The 24,553-nt window shown below is 47.3% G+C and overlaps 1 protein-coding gene across 3 annotated transcripts in view; it reads right to left on the reverse strand.

Moving 5' to 3' along the window:
- Nucleotides 1-24,553, reverse strand: part of lamb2l (laminin, beta 2-like) — a 197,170-nt gene that overhangs the window by 54,291 nt on the left and 118,326 nt on the right. For all 3 annotated transcript variants that reach the window (XM_078543090.1, XM_078543089.1, XM_078543091.1), the window contains 4 exons: nt 19,203-19,358; nt 16,251-16,412; nt 13,322-13,443; nt 2,048-2,168 (listed from right to left, as the gene is read on the reverse strand). In XM_078543090.1, the coding sequence (XP_078399216.1) occupies nt 2,048-2,168; nt 13,322-13,443; nt 16,251-16,412; nt 19,203-19,358 (561 nt within the window). The remainder of the gene's footprint in view (nt 1-2,047; nt 2,169-13,321; nt 13,444-16,250; nt 16,413-19,202; nt 19,359-24,553) is intronic.

The following is a 24,553-nucleotide window of genomic DNA, read 5'->3' on the forward strand; positions in this document are numbered from 1 at the left end:
CTCTTCTTCCAATAGTGGGATCGTTTACAGCACCTGAGAAAGCAGAAAGGCTTTTGGTTTACCATCTCATCCAAAACTGCACGTTGAACGGTGCAGCAAAATCCACCAGTGCTGCATTGGGAGAGTGAGTCTGGATTATGGGCAGAATATTGAGCTCGGCGGGCGGACGGACGCCTGACCCAGCCGAGTGTAACGTGACACACGATGGGATCGGGCGAGAGTGTAACGTGACACACGATGACATCGGGCGAGCGTCCTGACACCATCGCCTAGCCCCGCGATATTTCGTCCGGTGGGTGAGCGCCTGAGTCGGAGACTGACAATTAAGATCATTAAAAAAGTCATCAATGTGAAATTTCCGATGCCTGTCCAACCTGATGGTGGGCAGGCAGACAAAAATGCCAAGCAGCCTTTGTACTTTTTAGGAAACGTCATCCACGGGCAGGATGAGGTTTCCTAAAGCAAATGAAAATAAAATAAAAATTTCACACGTGAATTAAAAACATGTCCCTGCTCCGTCACATGAGGGGACATGTTTTATGACATTTTTATTTTGTTCAGTAAGATTTTTCATCTCCCTCTGTGTTCCGTGCCTCAGGGAGATTGAAGCGCTCTTTCATGCGCATGTGTGAAGTTTGTGCTAGGCCCACTTGCCCTCCTCCCCCCAGAGTATACCTCTGTTGGAGTATACACCTGCTGGAGTATACACCTGCTGGAGTATACCCTTGCTAGAGTATACCCTTGCTAGAGTATACCCCTGTTGGAGTATACCTCTGTTGGAGTATACACCTGCTGGAGTATATACCTGCTGGAGTATACCTCTGTTGGAGCATACCTCTGTTGGAGTATACCTCTGTTGGAGTATACCTCTGTTGCAGCATACCTCTGTTGGAGTATACACCTGCTGGAGTATACACCTGCTGGAGTATACCCTTGCTAGAGTATACCTCTGTTGGAGTATACCTCTGTTGGAGCATACCTCTGTTGCAGTATACCTCTGTTGGAGCATACCTCTGTTGGAGTATACCTCTGTTGGAGTATACCTCTGTTGGAGTATACCTCTGTTGGAGCATACCTCTGTTGGAGTATACCTCTGTTGGAGTATACCCCTGTTGGAGTATACCTCTGTTGGAGCATACCTCTGTTGGAGTATACACCTGTTGGAATATACACTTGTTGGAGTATACCCCTGTTGGCGTATGCCCTTGTTGGAGCATACTCCTATTGGATAACACCTCTATTGGAGTATACCCCTGTTGGATCATACCTCTGCTGGAGTATACCCCAATTGAAGCATACCTCTGCTGGAGTATACCCCAATTGGAGCATACCTCTGTTGGACTATACACCTGTTGGAGTATTCACTTGTTGGAGTATACCCCTGCTGGAGTATACCCCTGCTGGAGTATACCCCTGCTGCAGCATACCCCTGTTGGAGTATTCACCTGCTGGAGCATACCCCTGCTGGAGTATACCCCTGTTGGAGTATACCCCTGTTGGAATATACACCTGTTGCAGTATACACCTGTTGGAGCATATCCCTGTTGGCGTATGCCCTTGTTGGAGCATAGTCCTATTGGATCACACCTCTATTGGAGTATACCCCTGTTGGATCATACCTCTGCTGGAGTATACCTCAATTGGAGCATACCTCTGTTGGACTATACACCTGTTGGAGTATTCCCCTGTTGGAGTATACACCTCTTGGAGTATACAAAAAGATACATTAAAGATTAACAGAAAACTAAGTGTTTTCATAAAGGTTTATATTTTGGAAAACAGAAAATCTAGGATATGTTCAGCAGTAAGATCAGTATCTGTAAGGTTATAATGTATTGGTTATAATACACCATCAGTTTCTGATTTACCTGCTGGGTAATTCCAGCATTTGTAAATTTTATTTCAGATATCTGGTATTTGTGTTTTTTTTTAAATTTTTAGCTCTGTATATGTAAAAGGTAAATGCACAGAATGATCTAATGGTGAGTGGTCACTGTACTAAGGTATCAGCAGTTAAGAGAATGACTGATGCCTTTTAAACACTTACAGAATCCACCAAGATGAAACTGTTTGTGTTCCATTGAGGAGCCCGGAGCCGCTGGTATCTGATGCTAATCTCGTAACGGATGTTGGGCTCAAAGCAGAAGGGTGTTGTAACCATGACATACCTGTAGGGAAAGCAGACAGCCATTCATGGCAAGGGATACCCACACACATCAGAACACATGCACTGACTGCCAAAGTGTCATATGCATAAAGTCACCAAGTACTAAGGAATAAAAAAACAAAAGACTTACATTTCTATCGCGCCTAGCGCAACCTAAGATGTCCCAAACTGCTTTACAGCGAATGAAGCACTTTTGCGTGCAGTTACTGTATAATGTAGGAAACACGGCAGCCAATTAGCACACAGGAGGATCCCACAAACAGCAATGTGAAAATGATCAGATCATCCGTTTTAGTGATGTTGGTTCAGGGATAAATAATGGTCAACAAGTCAGGGAGAATTTCCCTACTCTTCTTCAAAATAGTGCCATGAGATGTTTTACGTCCACCTGAGGAGGCAGACAGGGATACCACTTAACATCTCATCAGAAATCTGGCACCTGCAACAGTGCAGCACTCCCTCAGTACTCCACAGTTGGGGCAGCTTAGATTTTTGTGCATACTTCTCTTGAGCAAACTGACTCCTGCTGGATGATACTAAATACAAGTGTGGCTGGCCAGTAACAGTATACACAGGAGTTATTGTTCTGTATAATAAACACAGGAGATGCAATGCCCTATAACATACTTATTCAGCTTCTTATCCTTCTGGTCTCTTATTGTGTCTAGAGACACGTGACAGACAAAGCTCCAGCCTACGTCTGTTTCTATAGCTCGGTTATTCCTGGAGCGTGTCACAAGCCTGTGCCCAGAGGCTGTAGATTCAGGGGGGTCAATTCTCATGAACCATGGCAGCCCAGGAGAGTCTTGTATTTTACTGCCTGCCATAGGCATATTGGGAAGATTGACAGGTTGATAATCAACCTCTTTGATTGCATTATGAGCCCAACTTCTGTGGCCATTCAGTCCCAGAGTGGGATTCAGACCCAGGGCTTGTGGCTCAGGGGCAGGGGCTGCTATTCCCTGTCATATACACAGGGGCTGCTATTCCCTGTAATATACACAGGGGCTGCTATTCCCTGTAATATACACAGGGGCTGCTGTTCTCTGTAATATACACAGGGACTGCTATTCTCTATAATATACACAGGGGCTGCTATTCTCTGTAATATACACAGGGGCTGCTATTCTCTGTAATATACACAGGGGCTGCTATTCCCTATAATATACACAGGGGCTGCTATTTTCTATAATATACACAGGGTCTGCTATTCTCTACAATATACACAGGGGCTGCTGTTCTCTGTAATATACACAGGGGCTGCTATTCTCTGTAATATACACAGGGGCTGCTATTCCCTATAATATACACAGGGGCTGCTATTCCCTGTAATATACACAGGGACTGCTATTCTCTATAATATACACAGGGGCTGCTATTCTCTGTAATATACACAGGGGCTGCTATTCTCTGTAATATACACAGGGGCTGCTATTCTCTGTAATATACACAGGGGCTGCTATTCTCTGTAATATACACAGGGGCTGCTATTCCCTATAGTATACACAGGGGCTGCTATTCCCTGTAATATACACAGGGACTGCTATTCTCTATAATATACACAGGGGCTGCTATTCCCTGTCATATACACAGGAGCTGCTATTCTCTGTAATATACACAGTGACTGCTATTCTCTATAATATACACAGGAGCTATTACTCTCTATAATATACACAGGGGCTGCTATTCTCTGTAATATACACAGGGGCTGCTATTCTCTATAATATACACAGGGGCTGCTATTCTCTGTAATATACACAGGGGCTGCTATTCCCTATAATATACACAGGGGCTGCTATTCTCTGTAATATACACAGGGACTGCTATTCCCTGTCATATACACAGGAGCTGCTATTCTCTGTAATATACACAGGGGCTGCTATTCCATGTCATATACACAGGGGCTGCTATTCTCTGTAATATACACAGGGGCTGCTATTCTCTATAATATACACAGGGGCTGCTATTCTCTGTAATATACACAGGGCTGCTATTCTCTGTCATATACACAGGGGCTGCTATTCTCTGTCATATACACAGGGGCTGCTATTCTCTGTAATATACACAGGGGCTGCTATTCTCTGTCATATACACAGGGGCTGCTATTCTCTGTAATATACACAGGGGCTGCTATTCTCTATAATATACACAGGGGTTGCTATTCCCTGTCATAAACACAGGGGCTGCTATTCTCTGTAATATACACAGGGGCTGCTGTTCTGTGATTTATACACAGGGGCTGCTATTCTCTATATATACACAGCGGCTGCTATTCTCTGTAATATACGCAGGGGCTGCTGTTCTGTGTAATATACACAGGGACTGCTATTCTCTGTAATATACACAGGGGCTGCTGTTCTGTGTAATATACACAGGGACTGCTTTTCTCTGTAATATACACAGGGACTGCTATTCTCTGTAATATACACAGGGGCTGCTGTTCTGTGTAATATACACAGGGACTGCTATTCTCTATAATATACACAGGGATTGTTATTCTCTGTCATATACACAGGGGCTGCTATTCTCTATAATATACACAGGGGCTGCTATTCTCTGTAATATACACAGGGACTGCTATTCTCTATAATATACACAGGGATTGTTATTCTCTGTCATATACACAGGGGCTGCTATTCTCTATAATATACACAGGGGCTGCTATTCTCTATAATATACACAGGGGCTGCTATTCTCTATAATATACACAGGGGCTGCTATTCTCTATAATATACACAGGGACTGCTATTCTCTATAATATACACAGGGACTGCTATTCTCTGTAATATACACAGGGGCTGCTATTCTCTATGATGTACACAGGGGCTGCTATTCTCTATAATATACACAGAAGCTGCTATTCTCTATAATATACACAGGGACTGCTATTCTCTACAATATACACAGGGGCTGCTATTCTCTATAATATACACAGGGGCTGCTATTCTCTATAATATACACAGGGGCTGCTATTCTCTATAATATACACAGGTACTGCTATTCTCTATACTATACACAGGAGCTGCTATTTTCTATAATATACACAGAGGCTGATGTTCTCTATAATATTCACAGGAGCAGCTAATCTCTATAACATACACAGAAGCTCCTATTCTCTATAACATGCACAGGAGCTGCTATTCTCTATGCTATACATCGGAGCTGCTATTCTCCATAATATACATCAGAGCAGCTAATCTGTACAATACACGCAGGCGATGCTATTCTCTATAATATACAAAGGGGTAGTTATTCTCTATAATATACACAGGAGCTGCTATTTTCTATAATATACACAGGAGCTGCTATTTTCTATAATATACACAGGAGTTGGTATTCTCTATAACATACACAGAGCCAACTATTCTCTATAATCTACACAGTAGCTGCTATTCTGTACAATATGCACAGGGGCCGCTATTCTCTCTAATATACACAGGAGCTGCTATTCTCCATAATATACATAGGGGCTACTATTTTCAACAATATGCACAGGGGCTGCTATTCTCTCTATTATACACAGGGGCTGCTAATCTCTACAATATACACAGAAGCTGCAATTTTTAATAATATGCACAGGGAATGCTATTCTCTAGAACATACACAGAACCTCCTATTCTCTATAATATACACATGAGCTGCTATTTTCCATAATATACACAGGGCCTGCTAAACTGTATAACATACATAGGGGCTCCTATTCTCTATAATATACACAGGTGTTGCTATTCTCTGTAATATACACAGAAGCTGCTATTCTCTGTAATAGACACAGGGGCTGCTATTCTCTAAAATGTACACAGAAGCTGCTATTTTCTACAATATACACAGGGACAGTTATTCTGTATAACATACACAGGGGCTTCTATTCTCTCAATTATACACAGGAGCAGCTATTCTTTGTAATATGCAGAGGGTCTGCAATTATCTACAATATACACAGGAGCTGCTATTCTGTACAATATGCACAGGGGCTGCTATTCTCCATAATATACACAGGGGCTGCTATTTTCTATAATATACACAGGCACTGTTATTCTGTATAACATACACAGGGGATGCTATTCTCTAAAATATGCACAGGAGCAGCTATTCTTTATAGTATACGCAGGGGCTGCTATTCTCTCTATTATACACAGGGGCTGCTAATCTCTACAATATACACAGAAGCTGCAATTTTTAATAATATGCACAGGGAATGCTATTCTCTAGATCATACACAGAACCTCCTATTCTCTATAATATACACATGAGCTGCTATTTTCCACAATATACACAGGGCCTGCTAAACTGTATAACATACATAGGGGCTGCTATTCTCTATAATGTACACAGGTGTTGCTATTCTCTGTAATATACACAGGAGCTGCTATTCTCTTTAATATACATAGTGGCTGCCCTTCTCTATAATATACACAGAAGCTGCTATTCTCTGTAATAGACACAGGGGCTGCTATTCTGCCCAATATACACAGGAGCTGCTATTCTCTACAATATACACAAGGACTGCTATTCTCTATAATACACACAGAAACTGCTTTTCTCTATAATATACACAGAAGCTGCTATTCTCTATAATATACACAGGGGCTGCTATTCTCTGTCCCATATTCAAATATTTGCACTAACCTCCACTGCTCCTGATTTTCTGATTTACAAAGTGAGTGTTGGTCCTATAGGAAGTGTGTCTGGGGAATTGATAATGGAAAGTAGGGTGATGGAGGATGAATTTAACTGGTAACTTGAATTGGTCATCACTATAGAGGATGCAAGTAACATCATATAAATAGCTTTAAATCAGGAAATGGAAAGGACTGTATAAAATGCTGGTTAAGCCACAGCTAGAGTATTGAGTTCAGTTCTGGAATCCGCAATATAGGAAGGATGTGATTGCACTAGAGAGAGTGCAGAGGAGATTTACCAGGATGTTGCCTGGGCTGGAGAGTTTTAGTTAATTTGAGAGATTGGATAGACTGGGGTTATTTTCCCTGGAGCAGAGGAGATTGAGGGGGGACATGATTGAGGTGTATAAAATTATGAGGGGCATAGATAGGGTAGACAGGAAGGAACTTTTCCCCTTGGTGGAGGGACCAATAACTAGGGGGCATAGATTTAAGGTGATAGGCAGGAGGTTTAGAGGGGATGTGAGGAAGAATTCTTTCATCCAGAGGGTGGTGGGAATCTGGAACTCACTGCCTGAAAGGGTGGTAGAGGTAGAAACGCTCATAACATTTAGGATGTATTTGGATGTGCACTTGCAATGCCATGGCATACTAGGCTATGGGCCTAGTGCTGGAGAATGGGATTAGAATAGTTAGGCACTTGTTTGACCGATGCAGACTCGATGGGCCGAAGGGCCTTTTTCTGTGCTGTAGACCTCTATGGCTCTATGATGAGAAACACAGGAAAATTACAATCACCAGGGAAGTGGTACTGAGCAAATTGTTGGGGCCACGGGCTGACAAATCCCCAGGTCCGGACGGGCTTCATTCTAGGATCTTAAAAGAAACGGCTAGTGAGATGATTCATTGGTTTTAATTTTCAAAAATTCCCTAGATTCGGAGAAGGTTCCATTAGATTGGAAAATAACAAATGTAACTCCTTTATTCAAAAAGGGAGGGAGTCAGAAAGCTGGAGACTACAAGCCAGTTAGCTTAACATCTGTCAAAGGGAAAATGTTAGAAGCTGTTATTAAAGATGTTATGGCAGGGCACTTAGAAAAATTCAAGATAATCAGGCAGAGTCAACATTGTTTTGTGAAAGGGAAATCAGGTTTAACCGCTTTACTGCAGTTCTTTGAAGGAGTCACATGTGCTGTGGATAAGGGGAACTGTAGCATACTTAGGTTTCCAGAAGGTATTTGATAAGATGCCACATCAAAGGTTATCATGGAAAATAAAAGCTCAATGTAGTGAGTCTTTGGAACTCTCTTCCTGAAAAGGCAGTGGAAGCAGAGTCTTTGAATATTTTTAAGGCAGAGCTAGATAGATTCTTGATTAACAAGGGGGTGAAAGGTTATCAGCCATGATCTTATTGAACGTCAGATTAGCCCCGAGGGGTGGAGTGGCCTACTCCTGCTCGTAATTCATATGTTCGTATGGTGTAGGGGTAACATATTGACATATATAGAAAGTTGGCTGGCTAACAGGAAGAAGAGAATTGGCATAAATGGGTCTTTTTCTGGTTGGCAGGATGTGATGAGTGGTGTGCCACAGGGATCAGTGCTGGGACCCCAACTTTTTAATATTTATATAAATGACTTGGATGAAGGGACCCAAGGTATGGATGATAAAGTTGCTGGCAACACAAAGATAGGTAGGAAAGTAACTTGTGAAGAGGACATAAGGAGGCTACAAACAGATATAGATAGGCTAAGTGAGTGGGCAAAGATCTGGCAAATGGAGTATAATGTGGGAAAATGTGAAATTGTCCATTTTGGCAGGAGGATTAAAAAAGAAGCATATTATCTAAATGGTGAGAGATTGCAGAGCTCTGAGATTCAGAGGGATCTGGGTGTCCTAGTGCATGAATCACAAAAGGTTAGTTTGCAGGTACAGCAGGTAATTAGGAAAACTAATAGAATGTTATCATTTATTGTGAGGGGAATTGATTACAAAAGTAGGGAGGTTATGCTTCACTTGCGCAGGGCACTGGTGAGACCAAATCTGGAGTATTATATACAGTACTGGTCTCCTTACTTAAGGGAAGATGTAAATTGTTCAAATATATCCTTCAGGACTGAAGTTTTCTTTTACAAAATGGAAGGATTAGGCATCATTTGGACATGTGGGTACTAACCTGGGATTTTTTAAAAAAGGTCGTAAGTTCACCTTGGAATTGTCAACAAGCAGGCCTCTTCCAAGAAATCACCTGACCTTTATGATACTTGAGAAGGAGTAGTTTGTTTGTGTTGAACTGCAAAGCACTTTAATTAATGAAAAGATGGGAGACAAAAAGGCAGCCACATGGGAGAGAGGAAAAAATGTAAGTTGTGAACCTACTTGTTTGGAAGATATTGTTGTTGTAGAACAAGCTGAGGAAAGAAGGCTACCTTGACTGGCTCCCTCTCTCTACCTTGACTGGCTCCCTCTCTCTACCCTGACTGGCTCCCTCTCTCTACCTTGACTGGCTCCCTCTCTCTACCCTGACTGGCTCCCTCTCTCTACCTTGACTGGCTCCCTCTCTCTACCCTGACTGGCTCCCTCTCTCTACCCTGACTGGCTCCCTCTCTCTACCTTGACTAGCTCCCTCTCTCTACCTTGACTGGCTCCCTCTCTCTACCCTGACTGGCTCCCTCTCTCTACCTTGACTGGCTCCCTCTCTCTACCCTGACTGGCTCCCTCTCTCTACCCTGACTGGCTCCCTCTCTCTACCTTGACTAGCTCCCTCTCTCTACCTTGACTGGCTCCCTCTCTCTACCCTGACTGGCTCCCTCTCTCTACCTTGACTGGCTCCCTCTCTCTACCTTGACTGGCTCCCTCTCTCTACCTTGACTGGCTCCCTCTCTCTACCTCGCCTAAAATTGTGTCCGGCTATCAACCTGTAACCAGAGAACCCTCATCTGAGTGTAACTAGTCTACATTTGGACCTGCAAAGCTGGGCCAGCTAGTGAGAACTTCCAGGCATCCACTGGGACCAGTGGCCCATGTGCACAGGAGAGAATTCCAGGTCGACAGCATTGAGACCCTGCACACTTTATCCTTTATTTTATATTGCCCACCCCTGCAGAGAGACTCTATCTGCTAGTTTGTCTGTGTGTTGAAGGAATTCTTTAGGAAGAGATAGATAGTTATACTGCCCAATTACAATTGTGTGTTAACCAGTACCTGCAGCTTGTTAAAAGAAGATTTGTTTTGAAATAAATTAATCATTCAGTTTTTGAAAGAAGCCTGGTCAGAGTCTCTTTTCTTCTGGGTACTAGAGGTATAGGTACATATTGGCCATTTGGTGAGAAAATTAACCGTTTAAATTAATTGTAAGGCCTGCGGAGTAGTATGGCTTGATGATTAACGTACTCCTCCCCTTCTGGTCATAACAAAATGCATTAGAAGAAGCTCAGAGAAAGTGTACTAGACTAACGTTGTAACAGAGAAGGTTGATAAGGGAATCACTATTGATGTGGTGTATATGGATATTCAAAAGGCATTTGATACAGTGCCGGACAAAAGACTTGTGAGCAAAATTCTAGGCCCATGGAATAAAAGGGAAAGTAGGCACTTGGATAAGAAATTGGTTGAGTGACAGGAAACAGAGTCATGATAAATGGTTGTTTTCAAGATTGGAGGAAGGTTTGTAGTGGACTTTCTCAGGGCTCAGTGTTGAGATCCTTGCTCTTCCTGATATATATTAATGACCTAGACAGTGGTGTGCAGGGCATGATTTCAAAATTTGCAGATGATATGAAGATTAGAAATGTTGTTAACTGTGATGAGGATTGTCTTGAACTTTAAAAGGACATAGACATGTTGGTGGATTGGGCAGGCAAGTGGCAGATGAAGTTCAATGCAGAGAAGTGTGAGGTGATCCATTTTGGTAGGAAGAATATGGCGAGACAGTATAAAATAAAGCAAGAGACTCTAAAGGAGTTGCAGGAACAGATGGACCTCAATGTGTATGTACATAGGTCATTGAAGATGGCAGGGCATGTTGAGAGAGCTGTTAATAAAGTATATAGTTTCTTAGGCTTTATTAATAGGGGCATTGAGTACAAGAATAGGGAGGTCATGTTGAACTTGTATAAGACACTAAGTTAGGCCTCATCTGGAGTATTGCGTCCATTTCTGGGTGCCATATTTGAGGGAGGATGTGGAGAGAGTACAGAGGAGGTTCAAAAGAGTGATCCCCGGGATGAAGAACTGTAGCTATGAGGATAGACTAGAGAAGTTGGGACTGTTTTCCTTGGAGAAAAGAAGGCTGAGAGGAGACTTGATAAAGATGTTCAAGATCCTGAGGGGTGTGGACAGGGTAAATAGTGAGAAACTGTTCCCACGCAAGAGAACATCAAGAACTAGAGAGCACAGATTCAAAAAAATTGGCCAAAGGAGTAAATGTGATGTGAGGAAATTTTTTTCACCCAGAGGGTGGTTGGAGTCTGGAACGAACTTCCTGAGATGGTGGTGGAGGCAGGTTCGATCGAGGTATTCAAAAGGGAATTGGATTGCTACCTGGAAAGAGAGAATGTGCAAGGTTACAGGAATAAGGCAGGGCAGTGGGACTAGGAGCAGTGCTTTTTCAGAGAGCCAGTACAGACTCAATGGGCTGAATGGCCTCCTTCTGCACCATAAAGATTCTGTGATTCTGTGAATACCGGAATGGGTGGGTTGTCTTATGAGGAAAGGTTGGACAGGTTAGGCTTGTATCCACTGGAGTTTAGAAGAGTAAGAGGTGACTTGATTGAAACCTTTAAGATCCTGAGGGGTCTTGACAGGGTGGATGTGGAGAGGATGTTTCCTCTTGTGGGAGAATCTAGAACTAGAGGTCAATGTTTAAAAATAAGGGGTCACCCATTTAAAACAGAGATGAGGAGAAATATTTTCTCCTAGAGGTTTGTGAGTCTTTGGAACTCTTTTCCTCAAAAGGTGGTGGAAGCAGAGTCTTTGAATATTTTTAAGGCAGAGCTGGATAGATTCGTGATTAACAAGGGGGTTAGCCGGGAATGTGGGGTTGAGGTTAAAGTCAGATCAGCCATGATCTTATTGAATGGCGGAGCAGGCTCGAGGGGCCGAGTGGCCTCCTCCTGCTCCTAACTCATGTTTGTATGTACTTGAAGCAATGTTCCTTCATCCATCCAGGATTTTTTGAGCTACTGACCATGTTGTCTCCTTTGTGGCTGTAATGTGTAACAGTGCTGATGAATCACAGAGCCAGTAATATTGGAGAAAAAGGTCAGGTGGTGCTGGAAATGTTTGGTTAAACGTTTCAGGTTTTGACTCTTGCTATGTTTTCTGGTTCCCATAAGTTTGAAATAATCACACATTAGACTCAAAATGCTGGAACTTCATCGAGTATATTTCTTGCTGATTCTCCATGTAGCTGGTAGACTGATACATTGCTACACAGCATGTGGCTGCAGTGCGACAGTGAATATCGCACCCCGGGCTACATACTCACTCAACAATTAGTTCCCAGCACTTTACGAATAATGTAACAAGGTAACAGTGGTCCCCACTGAATTGTGCCCCTGTTTCTCTCTGGGAGAATTTGCTGAGCTTTGCTAAGCATTTATGTGTTTCCGACTCTCCACATTCATGGTTTCTTAACCTCTAATAGTTTAAGGTCCATTAATTATGCTTTGAGCAACGTTATGATGTGAGTCAATGTGACAGACCCCAGTGAGAGACTCTGCTCTGCAGACAATGGAATACTCTGTTGAGCAGTTGTCACTCGGACACAACCCTTTGGGCATTGAAGGAAAACTCCATCCTTTTGTTGCCTAATAAAAGGATTCTGTGAATTGTCCTTTCATAGTGAACTGGCAGGTGGTTATCAATAAACAATTGCGAACTGGAGTGAAATTGGTGAGAATTGAACAAAGTGATGAAAAATCAAGCCTGCTTAGGAAGTTTGTTCATGCAACTAGTGACTATAGATAACGCTGGCCGAGGCCATTTGGCAATCGTGTTCCGGGATAGGGACAGATGGACATGGATTTATTTTGAATGCGTAAAGTTCATCTTTAACACAAACTGAAATGAATGGAACTAAGAGATAAGTATTTAAAATGTCCTGTAACTGTAGAATGATAGGGCACAGATGGAGACCATTTCGGCCCATTGCGCTGCCAAGCTACTGAATTAGTCCCATTCCACTGCTCTTTCCTCACAATCCTGAAAATCTTTCTAGTGAAGTATTCATCCAATTCCATTTTGTAAGGGAATTAATTCCCTTTACTATTGAATCTGCTTTCATTTATCTACGTGTGGATTACACATCACATCTTTCCCTCCTTTCGTTCTTTGGTGACCACAGCCCTACACTCCTTACTCCCCCTCACTCACCCTCTCTGCCTTGTTACACCAATCCTCACCTTTTAAAGCCTTGGCTCTATTTGCTCTCCACTTGCTGACAGAGCCTATCACTGGCCCAAGAAGTCTCGAGCAGAGCTCCTGCTGCATCAGTCACTCCCCCCACATTGCCCAGTATGAGGAGACCTACCTTTCTGTGTGATGCAGTGTCACTCTGTAAGGTTGGCCATGAGGTAGGAGGTTGCCACAGCGATGACTGATGGGTAAACCCACCGTATAAATACTGATTATTGCTTCCCAGTCTTCCGCAGACTGAGGGAGAGGAAAACAGGGGAGGAAGCTGTTAGCGCCAAGCAATTAATCAGCAGCTGCTACAACATCCGAAATAAACTCACATAAACAGTATTTTAATCTGCGATTGTGGTTTGGGAACATCAGAGGCAGGAGGGATTCTGTGGGAAAGAGTCTAGGGCCGGAATTTTCCATCCCCGGGCGTCAGGGCAGGCGGGACCCAGCAATATGGCGGGAAGACAAAAATAGTCCCACGCCCTCATGAAACCAGTTTGTGTTGGTCTGCTCCACCCATCAATGGCCAGCTGACCTCCCCACTGCTGCATGTGGCGAGCATCATTTTAAAACATTTGCATTTAATTATAACCCCTGCTCACCAGAATCATCCCCCTCCCCACGTCACCGTCAGTGCCTGGGGGCTGCTTCTTGGCCATGGGCTGCTATGGATCATCATGGAGGGGGTGGAGAGGAAGGTCTAGGGTGCGACTGCAAGAGGAAGGTGTACCGGGGTGGAGAAGGTGAGGTTGTAAGGGGGGGAACAATGGTGTTGGGGAGGGGGAGGTTGGAGGGAGAAGGAGTGGGGGGGGAGGAGGGTGTAACAGGGGAGAATGCGGCAACTGAGGAGGTAGGTGTAAGGGAAGGAGTTCGGGAGGGTTGCATTTCAGAGTGAGAGTTAGTATGAGTGAGGGTTAGTGTGAGGGAGAGTTAGTGTGAGGGAGAGTTAATGTGAGGGAGAGTTAGTATGAGGGAGCGTTAGTATGAGTGAGGGTTAGTGTGAGGGAGAGTTAGCGTGAGGGAGAGTTAGCGTGAAGGAGAGTGAGTGTGAGGGAGAATGAGTGTGAGGGAGAGTGAGTGTGAGGGAGAGTGAGTGTGAGGGAGAGTTAGTGTGAGGGAGAGTGAGTGTGAGGGAGAGTGAGTGTGAGGGAGAGTGAATGTGAGGGAGAGTGAGTGTGAGGGAGAGTGAGTGTGAGGGAGAGTGAATGTGAGGGAGAGTGAGTGTGAGGGAGAGTGAGTGTGAGGGAGAGTGAATGTGAGGGAGAGTGAGTGTGAGGGAGAGTTAGTATGAGTGAGGGTTAGTGTGAGGGAGAGTTAGCGTGAGGGAGAGTTAGCGTGAAGGAGAGTGAGTGTGAGGGAGAATGAGTGTGAGGGAGAGTGAGTGTGAGGGAGAGTGAGTGAGAGGGAGCGTTAGTGTGAGGGAGAGTGAGTGTGAGGGAGAGTGAGTGTGAGGGAGAGTTAGTGTGAGGGAGAGTTAGTGTGAGGGAGAGTGAGTGTGAGGGAGAGTGAGTGTGAGGGAGGGTTAGTGTGAGGGAGAGTTAGTGTGAGGGAGAGTTAATGTGAGGGAGAGTTAGTATGAGGGAGCGTTAGTATGAGTGAGGGTTAGTGTGAGGGAGAGTTAGCGTGAGGGAGAGTTAGCGTGAAAGAGAGTGTGAGGGAGAATTAGTGTGAGGGAGAGTGAGTGTGAGGGAGAGTGAGTGAGAGGGAGAGTTAGTGTGAGGGAGAGTGAGTGTGAGGGAGAGTGAGTGTGAGGGAGCGTGAGTGTGAGGGAGAGTGAATGTGAGGGAGAGTGAGTGTGAGGGAGAGTGAGTGTGAGGGAGAGTGAATGTGAGGGAGAGTTAGCGTGAAGGAGAGTGAGTGTGAGGGAGAGTGAGTGTGAGGGAGAGTGAGTGAGAGGGAGAGTTAGTGTGAGGGAGAGTGAGTGTGAGGGAGAGTGAGTGTGAGGGAGAGTTAGTGTGAGGGAGAGTTAGTGTGAGGGAGAGTAAGTGTGAAGGAGAGTTACTGTGAGGGAGAGTGAGTGTGAGGAAGAGTGAGAGTGAGGGAGGGTGAGTGTGAGGGAGGCTGAGTGTGAGGGAGGGTGAGTGTGAGGGAGGCTGAGTGTGAGGGAGGGTGAGTGTGAGGGAGAGTGAGCGTGAAGGAGAGTGAGTGTGAGGGAGAGAGAGTGTGAGGGAGGGTGAGTGTGAGGGAGAGTGAGCGTGAGGGAGAGTGAGCGTGAAGGAGAGTGAGCGTGAGGGAGAGTGAGTGTGAGGGAGAGTGAGTGTGAGGGAGAGTGTGAGGGAGAGTGAGTGTGAGGGAGAGTGAGTGTGAGGGAGAGTGAATGTGAGGGAGAGTGAGTGTGAGGGAGAGTGAGTGTGAAGGAGAGTGAGTGTGAGGAAGAGTTTGTGTGAGGGAGAGTTTGTGTGAGGGAGAGGTGAGGGAGAGTGAGTGTGAGGGAGAGTGAGTGTGAGTGTGAAGGAGAGTGAGTGTGAGGGAGAGTGAGTGTGAGGGAGAGTGAGTGTGAGGGAGAGTGAGTGTGAGGGAGAGTGAATGTGAAGGAGAGTGAGTGTGAGGGAGAGTGAGTGTGAGGGAGAGTGAGTGTGAGGGAGAGTTAGTGTGAGGGACAGTTAGTGTGAGGGAGAGTTAGTGTGAGGGAGAGTGAGTGTGAGGGAGAGTGAGTGTGAGGGAGAGTGAGTGTGAAGGAGAGTGAGTGTGAAGGAGAGTGAGTGTGAAGGAGAGTGAGTGTGAGGGAGAGTTAGTGAGAGAATGAAAAATCTGCTCCTTCGGATCAGCAGTTCTCACTTTGGTGAACGGGAATTTGGGTGAACAGGAAGTTGGGTGAACGGGAATTTGGGTGAATAGGAAGTTTCTATATGTATTAAAGTTTGTTTCTATGTCCCTGCAGCCTTTACATTGATTTTCCGGAAGATGGATTTTCATTTCCTGTTCAATCAGTTTCAGAATTAAACAGGTTTTTGCCCCATGCCCTCAAAAAACACCGATCCAACTCCCAAACAGGCTCCCTCAACCCCCGCGTGACCCATTCACTCCTCACGGCCGCTGTCAGGTGCTCATACCTCAGGCTCATAGCGCACCATCACGTTGTAATCCATGGCATATGGGATGTTATTGACATTAAACATCAATCCTGCTCCATCCTGAACCCGTGCAAAGCCTGGACCACTCCATGTGATCATCTTGTGTGGGGGCCGCTCCCGGCTAACTATCTGCACATAAGCCTGCAATCAACAAAAAAAGAACAAATTATGAGGGGTCCAGGTAGAGTGGATGGGATTGGGCCTATTTCCATTAGCAAGAGAGGTCAATAGCCAGAGGGCAGCAGGTTAAAGTTATTGGTGGAAAGATTAGAGGGGAGTGGAGAAGGAATTATTTTCACCCAGAGTGTGGTTGGGGTCTGGAACCCACAGTCTGAAAGGGTGAGAGAGGCAGAAACACTCATCACATTGACAAGTACCTGGATATGCACTTGAGTGTGGTATCATTCACTACAGGCAACGGACCAAGAGCTGGAAGGTGGGATTAGATTGAATGGCTCTCTGGCAGCGAGCAGAGACACAATAGCCACATGGCCTCCTGCTGTGCAGTAAAGATTCGATGTTTCTAACCTGCTGACATCCAGGGCCAACAGTCACTGTCCCTGTAAAATCCTTTCATAACATTGGAAGCAGCAACATTGACAAAGCCTGGAATCATTTCCAGCCCTTCTGCCCCATTTCACCAGGAGAGCAAGAATGAGGAGCGAGCGACAGTAACTCCAAGCCCAAGTAAGAGAATAAATTAACGTGAGTTCTGATGTTTCTGGTTATCTTTTGAAATTCTTTCATGCCCTTCCTTAATTTTGACCAGCATCCTTTAAAAGCAGAGACTTCAAACTCTCTGAAGGCCCTCAAACTTTTACTGAGTGACCTGTCCACTATAATGTGCTAGCGATTTTTAATAATTCATTCCCAAGATGTGGGCATCGCTGGAATGGCTGGCATTTATTGCCCATCCCTAGTTACCCTGAAAAGGTGCTGGTGAGTTGCTGTCTTGAACCGCTGAGTCTCCCACTCAGCCACTTCAGAGGATCAGTTAAGAGTTAACCATGTTGAGGGATAAATATTGGCCAGGACACCAGGGAGAACTCCCCTGCTTCTCTTCAAAAAAACACTGTGGGATCTTTTACATCCCCTGAGAGGCAGACTGGGCCTCGATTAACGTCTCTGCTGAAAAGTGGCACCTTTGACAGTGCAGCACTCCCTAAGTACTGACCCTCTGACAGTGCAGCACTCCCTAAGTACTGACCCTCTGACAGTGCAGCACTCCCTCAGTACTGACCTTCTGACAGTGCAGCACTCCCTCAGTACTGACCCTCTGACAGTGCAGCACTCCCTCAGTATTGACCCTCTGACAGTGCAGCACTCACTCAGTACTGACCCTCCAACAGTGCAGCACTCCCTCAGTACTGACCCTCTGACAGTGCAGCACTCCCTCAGTACTGACCCTCTGACAGTGCAGCACTCCCTCAGTACTGACCCACCGACAGTGCAGCACTCCCTCAGTACTGACCCTCTGACAGTGCAACATTCCCTCAGTACTGATCCTCTGACAGTGCAGCACTCCCTCAGTACTGACCCTCTGACAGTGCAGCACTCCCTCGGTACTGACCCTCTGACAGTGCAGCACTCCCTCAGTACTGACCCTCTGGCAGTGCAGCACTCCCTCAGTACTGACCCTCTGACAGTGCAGCGCTCCCTCAGTACTGACCCTCTGACAGTGCAGCACACCCTCAGTACTGACCTTCTGACAGTGCAGCACTCCCTCAGTACTGACCCTCTGACAGTGCAGCACTCCCTCAGTACTGACCCTCTGACAGTGCAGCACTCCCTAAGTACTGACCCTCTGACAGTGCAGTACTCCCTCAGTACTGACCCTCTGACAGTGCAGTACTCCCTCAGTATTGACCCTCCAACAGTGCAGTGCTCCCTCAGTACTGACCCTCCAACAGTGCAGCACTCCCTCAGTACTGATCCTCTGACAGTGCAGCACTCCCTCAGTACTGACCCTCTGACAGTGCAGCACTCCCTCAGTACTGACCCTCCAACAGTGCAGCACTCCCTCAGTACTGATCCTCTGACAGTGCAGCACTCCCTCAGTACTGACCCTCTGACAGTGCAGCACTCCCTCGGTACTGACCCTCTGACAGTGCAGCACTCGCTCAGTACTGACCCTCTGACAGTGCAGCACTCCCTCAGTACTGACCCTCTGACAGTGCAGCACTCCCTCAGTACTGACCCTCCAACAGTGCAGCACTCCCTCAGTACTGACCCTCTGACAGTACAGCACTCGCTCAGTACTGACCCTCTGACAGTGCAGCACTCCCTCAGTACTGACCCTCTGACAGTGCAGCACTCCCTCAGTACTGACCCTCTGACAGTGCAGCACTCCCTCAGTACTGACCCTCTGACAGTGCAGCACTCCCTCGGTACTGACCCTCTGACAGTGCAGCACTCCCTCAGTACTGACCCTCTGACAGTGCAGCATTCCCTCAGTACTGACCCTCTGACAGTGCAGCACTCCCTCAGTACTGACCCTCTGACAGTGCAGCACTCCCTCAGTACTGACCCTCTGACAGTGCAGCACTCCCTCAGTACTGACCTTCTGACAGTGCAGCACTCCCTCAGTACTGCACTGGGAGCGCTAGCCAAGATGTTATGCTCCAGTGTCTGGTGTGGGACTTGAACCCTTCTTACTCAGAGCTGAGAGAAAGTGTGAGAGAGAGAGTGAGAGTACTGCCCACTGGCTACCAGGAGGACAACATTACAGGTCGTGCTTTTTAAGTTGACACTTTCTGAAAAGGAATTGTTAATGAGAAACTAAATGCATGGCACAGGTTCTGGGGAAGAGACACCAGCAACTCACCATCACCCTGTCAGTGGTCGCCGCTCTTTGCTATCAGACCTGCCCCTGCCCCATCCCACCACTACCCCCCTTCCCTGTGAGGCCAGAGCTTCTATGGCGAGACCAACCTTTCGCTGCCGGACTCTTCGGAGGTGACGTCTCGCTGTCCGGGCACGGACTGCCTGGCGGTGATGCCTCCTCCGTCTCACAATCTCTTGGATGTCCAGCCCGTGCTGGTCGGAAAAGTCAACGCAGTTGCCATTCACCTGATGCTTGATTGCTCCCTGAAACAAAGAGTGATGCTGGAAATTGAAGCCATGTAGCAATGGGCTACATTCACTTTGACACCCTCTCACCTCCAAATGCAACCCACAATGATTGAACTAAATACACCATTTCTCTCCTCTCAGTGCCAGGATCTCTCCAGAACCCCAAATCCTCCACATAGCGACAATCACTCGCAGTTATGTACGAACTTGAACTGACCCTTTGCTGCAGCCTGTCCGACACGATGGCGATGCTTTATATAATAACAACTTGCATTTATGTAGCGCCTTTAATGTACTATAATGTGTTTCGCGGGAGTGTAATCAAACGAAGCTTTGACAACAAGCCAGAGGCAGCGTTGGGGCAGTCAGTCAAAAGCTTGGTCAAAGAGATTGGTTTCAAGGACCATTTTAAAGAAAGAAAATAAGGTAGAGAGGTAGAGAGGTTTAGGGAGGGAATTCCAGAGCTTAAGGCCCAGGCAGCTGAAGGCACGGCCGCCAATGATGGAGTGATTAAAATTGGAGCGCAAAAGGCCAGAGTTTGAGGAGCGCAGAGATCTCTGGCATCGTAATATGTACTCTCCCCACCCAAAACCATTTGAATTCCAGGGACAGGCATAAGAAAAAAGCCCAGGCCAATTAGTGGGGCAGGGGGAGAAATGACTGAAATTCATCTCCGATTTCAAACCTGCCTCCCTTTAGACAATGGGATCCAGTCTAGGCGATCACGCTGGGTCTGATGAACATTAACAGGTGCCTCCCTCTAATACAAGGTCACAGAGAGAAACTGGTCCAGGTTTCACTCAAATGGATTCAGCAAACCGATGTCCATAGCAACATCCTGTTCCAGACGCCCAATATTCCCTGGAGAAGGGAAGCACCTCCTGACATCTAACCTAGTTCAGCCCTCAGTGTAATCTGTGCAATGTTTGTCATGTAGACAAGAAACCATAAACATCAGCCCCTGTAAAACTCCACTCAGAATCTTTCTCAAAAGCCATAATATTTGAACCTCCCCTACCCCGGTGCTTCTCCTGTTTGCTCCTGAAGGTTAATCATTAATTTCTGCAGAGTCCAGGGCAGGCCAGGAGGGTTAGTGAGAGAGGACAACTCACCTTCAAGGCTGCCTGACTGAGGGAGGGTGAAAATGTTCCATTAGCCAATGTTATCACAAAGAACCAGAGGGAGATAAGGACATTTTTTTTTTGACCCAGCGAGTTGTTGTGATCTAGAAGGCGCTGCCTGAAAGGGAGGTGGAAGCAGATTCAATAGGAACTTTCAAAAGGCAATTGGAGAAATACTTGAAAAGGAGAAATTTGCAGCACTATGGGGAAAGGCGTTGGGCTCATTGAACAGCTCTTTCAAAGAGCTGGCACAGGCACAATGGACCGAATGGCCTCCTTCTGCGCTGTAGATTCTTTGATTCTAACTCACACGGGTGAGTTGAACCTGATTGGTGTCAGTGATCAGACCATGATTGCAGAATGTGTATCAAACTGCTCCCTGATTAGAATAGCGGCTGGTATGTTTGCGATGATATCTCGAGCAAAGCCCTCACAGTGTGTAGACACACAGTCTGGAAGTCTAATCGCTGAGGCTACCACTTTAGAAAGAGCAGGGACCACCTAAATAGGGGGAGACATGCGTGAGCATGAGATTAAGGGTGGCTTGATTGTTGAAGTGGGAGATGATTGACCCACAGGCTGTCATCCCGAGTCTAAACACCAGCCTCTTCCCCGTCACACAGTCTTAGAATTCCAACATATCAAATATCTCTTTATCATTTTTACATGATTAAAATCTTTTTTATGGCAAAACAAAGCTGCTTGATACCTGAGAATACCATAATTAACCGGTTCCCCATACTCACACTCACACACACACAAAGACACATACAAAGACACATGCACACTCACACATGCACACTCACACATGCACACTCACACATGCACACTCACACATGCACACTCACAAACATGAGGCAGAATTTAGAGTGCGGCAGGCCCAGGATTGGCCGGGAAATGGGCCGCCACCAGTGATTGGCCGTGATTTCACACTGACAGGCCAACTGAGGCCCGCTCAGAGCGAAATGCAGCTCTGCACTGGCCGGGAGGAGCCGAGCGAGGACGGGGGGGTCTGTCAGCTGCCGGGTCCAATGGCAACTCGGTGGCTGGTTTAAAAACAGCCCAGGCAGCCCCTGGAAAGTTGCCACTAAAGAACGTCTCCTCTGCGTTGCCAAAATTCAAGTTATGGAGTCGAGTGCGACTGGACGAGGCAGGCAGGAGGGCAGGTCGCGAGGACACTCGGACACCAGTTTTTTCAATGAGTGTCTCGCGGTCCTCCTGGAGGAGGTGGCTGCCAGGAGGGACACCCTTGTCCCCAGAGATGTGGGGAGGCGGCCACCACACCTCACAAAGAGGGCATGGGAGGAGGTGACAGTGCTGGTTATCAGCCATGACGTGGTGCGGCGCATATGGATGCAGTGTCAGGAGAGGTTCAATGACCTGCTGGCTCAGGGAGGGTGAGTACCGTGTTGGCATGGATCCATGTGGTGGTGTTAAGGTGTGGCCGTCTCCCCATGGGGCTCAGGGGCGTTGGAGTCTGAGTGCCAACTGCCAATGATGCCGGAGCTGGCCAAGGGGGTGTCCCTCAGCTGGGGTTGGCTGGACTGCAATGGTGCTGCAGGTAGAGAGTGGACTAATCAATGCTCCTCTGTCCTTTCAGGAGAAGACGAGCCATAACCAGCAGAGAGGCCACGTACAGGCGGAGACCCACCCAACCTGCTCCTGCTGACCAGGTTCGAGCAGGAGGCCCTAGAGCTGGAGAGCCGGCACACTCCCCGGGCAACTGGGTGTGGAGAGGCGGGGATGTCAGACAAAGGTAGGAGTTCAGTGCACAGAGGTGAGAGTTTCAGATTGTACAACCATTCTAGTGTAGTCTCTTCATCGATGGGAGCCTCAAACCTGGAGTCCCCATTGATCATCAGCTCTATGATGCAGATCTCCATTGTCTCACCAGGGTACCTGGCATGTGCAGTGACAGTGTGGTGACTGTAACTAATAACATGTCCTTGTTCTCCCTTTGATTCGCCGGCAGGTGTTCGCTCTCTGGACCCTGAAGGGCCACCCCTGATGCTGGAAGACCACTGGGCTTCATCTGCACCTGTGTCACACCCGCTCTCTGAACCAGGCACCAGCGCAGATACCAGCGCCTTGGGCATTAGAGCGGTGGCTAGAATGTCGGTGCACAGTAGTGAGGGCACTTCACACTCGCTTGAGGTGCAGGCAGAGGTAGCGAGAGCCCAGGGCGCCAGCAGTCGGAGGACCAGGACGATGCTGAGTCGAAGGCAGAGGATGGGCCTCTGGAGTCGTCCATTAGGTGGCAGATGCTGGATGTCCAGCGGGATGTGCGGAAGGGTCTGGCGGAAATCCATGAGGGTCTGCGTGCCATGGTCTCCGTTATGGAGGAGTCCATGCGGAGTGTGAGCACTGCATTGACCCTCATGGCCGAGTGCACTGTCTCCCCCATTGAGAGAGTGGTGACTCTCATGGAGAGGCAGCTCAAGGAACAGAATCAGGGGTTCCTGGGGTTGCTCTCAGACCTGCAGCCCTCACACAGGTAATGACCTCAGGTGGTCACTGTCAGTGTGGGAGATGGATGAGGCACCCAGTACCCCAGCTCGGTGCCCGTCCATCAATGGTGAGCAGGGAGGTCCAGAGCAACCTCACGTTGGCGCAGGAGCTGCCTGTCGTCTCTGTGGGCTCCTCTCAGGGCGCTCCGGATGACAGCAGCAGCCCCTCCACCCCTCTGCCAGTGACCGTGTTATCTGATGAGGCTGCGATGACTGGGGAGATGCCAGCCATGGCACTGGCCGCTCCATCCCAGGCGGGGCCAGCACAGGCTCCACTGGCCAGAGGGCGACTGCCAAGGTCATCAAGGCCAACAGGACAGCAGAGTCAGCAGCTGCCTCCAATGCCGGTGCCAGCGAGGGGGGAGCACCAGGACTCAGCACCCGCAAACGAAAGTTAAAGGCACCATGAGCACAGGAGACAGGTTACAGGTGATTTTCGGTTCATTGATGTTTGGTTTATATGTCGTTGGTGTGGACATCGACACCAGTAATGGTCATGTCATTGTTCATTCAATGTGTCAATAACATTAAATTTGCTTTGGTTCTGATGGCCTGAGTAAGCTTCATCTTTTTTCTTTCTGGTGCAGGGTACGCCAGTGTGTAATGCTGGACGTGAGTGGCTGGATACTTCATTGCACAGGCACTGAGTGGACTTTGGGTTCACATGACGGGGGCTTTTCAGACATCGGGATGGAGGCAGCAGCCCTGGCCTGAGGCGGGAGCGGGTCTTTGGCAGCCCAGCTGAAGGAACATTGGATCAAGGTGTCCCTGGTGCCCCTGCAGGTTACCGAGGTCTGACTCCACACCCTCAGCGTTCTCCTCACCGTGCTCCCCTTCTGACTCATTACTGGATCCATCCTCTGGGGCCTGTGCAGCTGCCTCAAGATCCTCTTCCTCCAGTGGGTCCCCCCTTGCCAGTGCCAGATTGTGGAGAGTGCAGCATGTAACCACTATCAGTGATACCCGCTCTGGGGGTATTGGAGTGCTCCTCCTGAATGGTCCAAGCATCGGAAGCACATCTTGAGAAGACCTATGGTCATCTCTACCACCCTTGTGGAGACATGACTCCTATTGTACCGCTGCTCTGCCTCTGTTCTTGGGTGGTGGAGAGGTATCATGAGCCACCTTTTCAATGGATAGCCCTTGTCACCCAGCAGCCATCCATCTGTACGGCTGGAGCACTGAAGAGCTTTGGCACCTGGGAGAGTCTCAAGATATAAGTGTCATGGGAGCTGCCTGGGTACCTTGCACAGACTTGTAGAATCAGCATCCTGTGATCATACACTATCTGCACGTTCACGGAGTGGAAGCCCTTCCTGTTGACGAAGGCACCGGGCTCACCCACTGGCGCCTTGATGGCCACATGTGTACAGTCTATAGCACCCTGGACACGGGGGAAGCCAGCAATGGCCATGAAGCCTCTGGCTCACTCTGCCTGGCCGGCCTCATCCTTATGGAAATGAAGGAAAGTCAATACCTGCCTGAATAGAGCTTCTGTCACCAGCTTGATGCAACTGTGGACAGGTGATTGGGAGACTCCACAAAGATCACCCACTGAGCCCTGGAAAGAGCTGGAGGCATA

The sequence above is a fragment of the Cetorhinus maximus genome, chromosome 6 (assembly GCF_964194155.1).
Source record: "Cetorhinus maximus chromosome 6, sCetMax3.hap1.1, whole genome shotgun sequence".
Taxonomy (NCBI): Eukaryota; Metazoa; Chordata; class Chondrichthyes; order Lamniformes; family Cetorhinidae; genus Cetorhinus; species Cetorhinus maximus.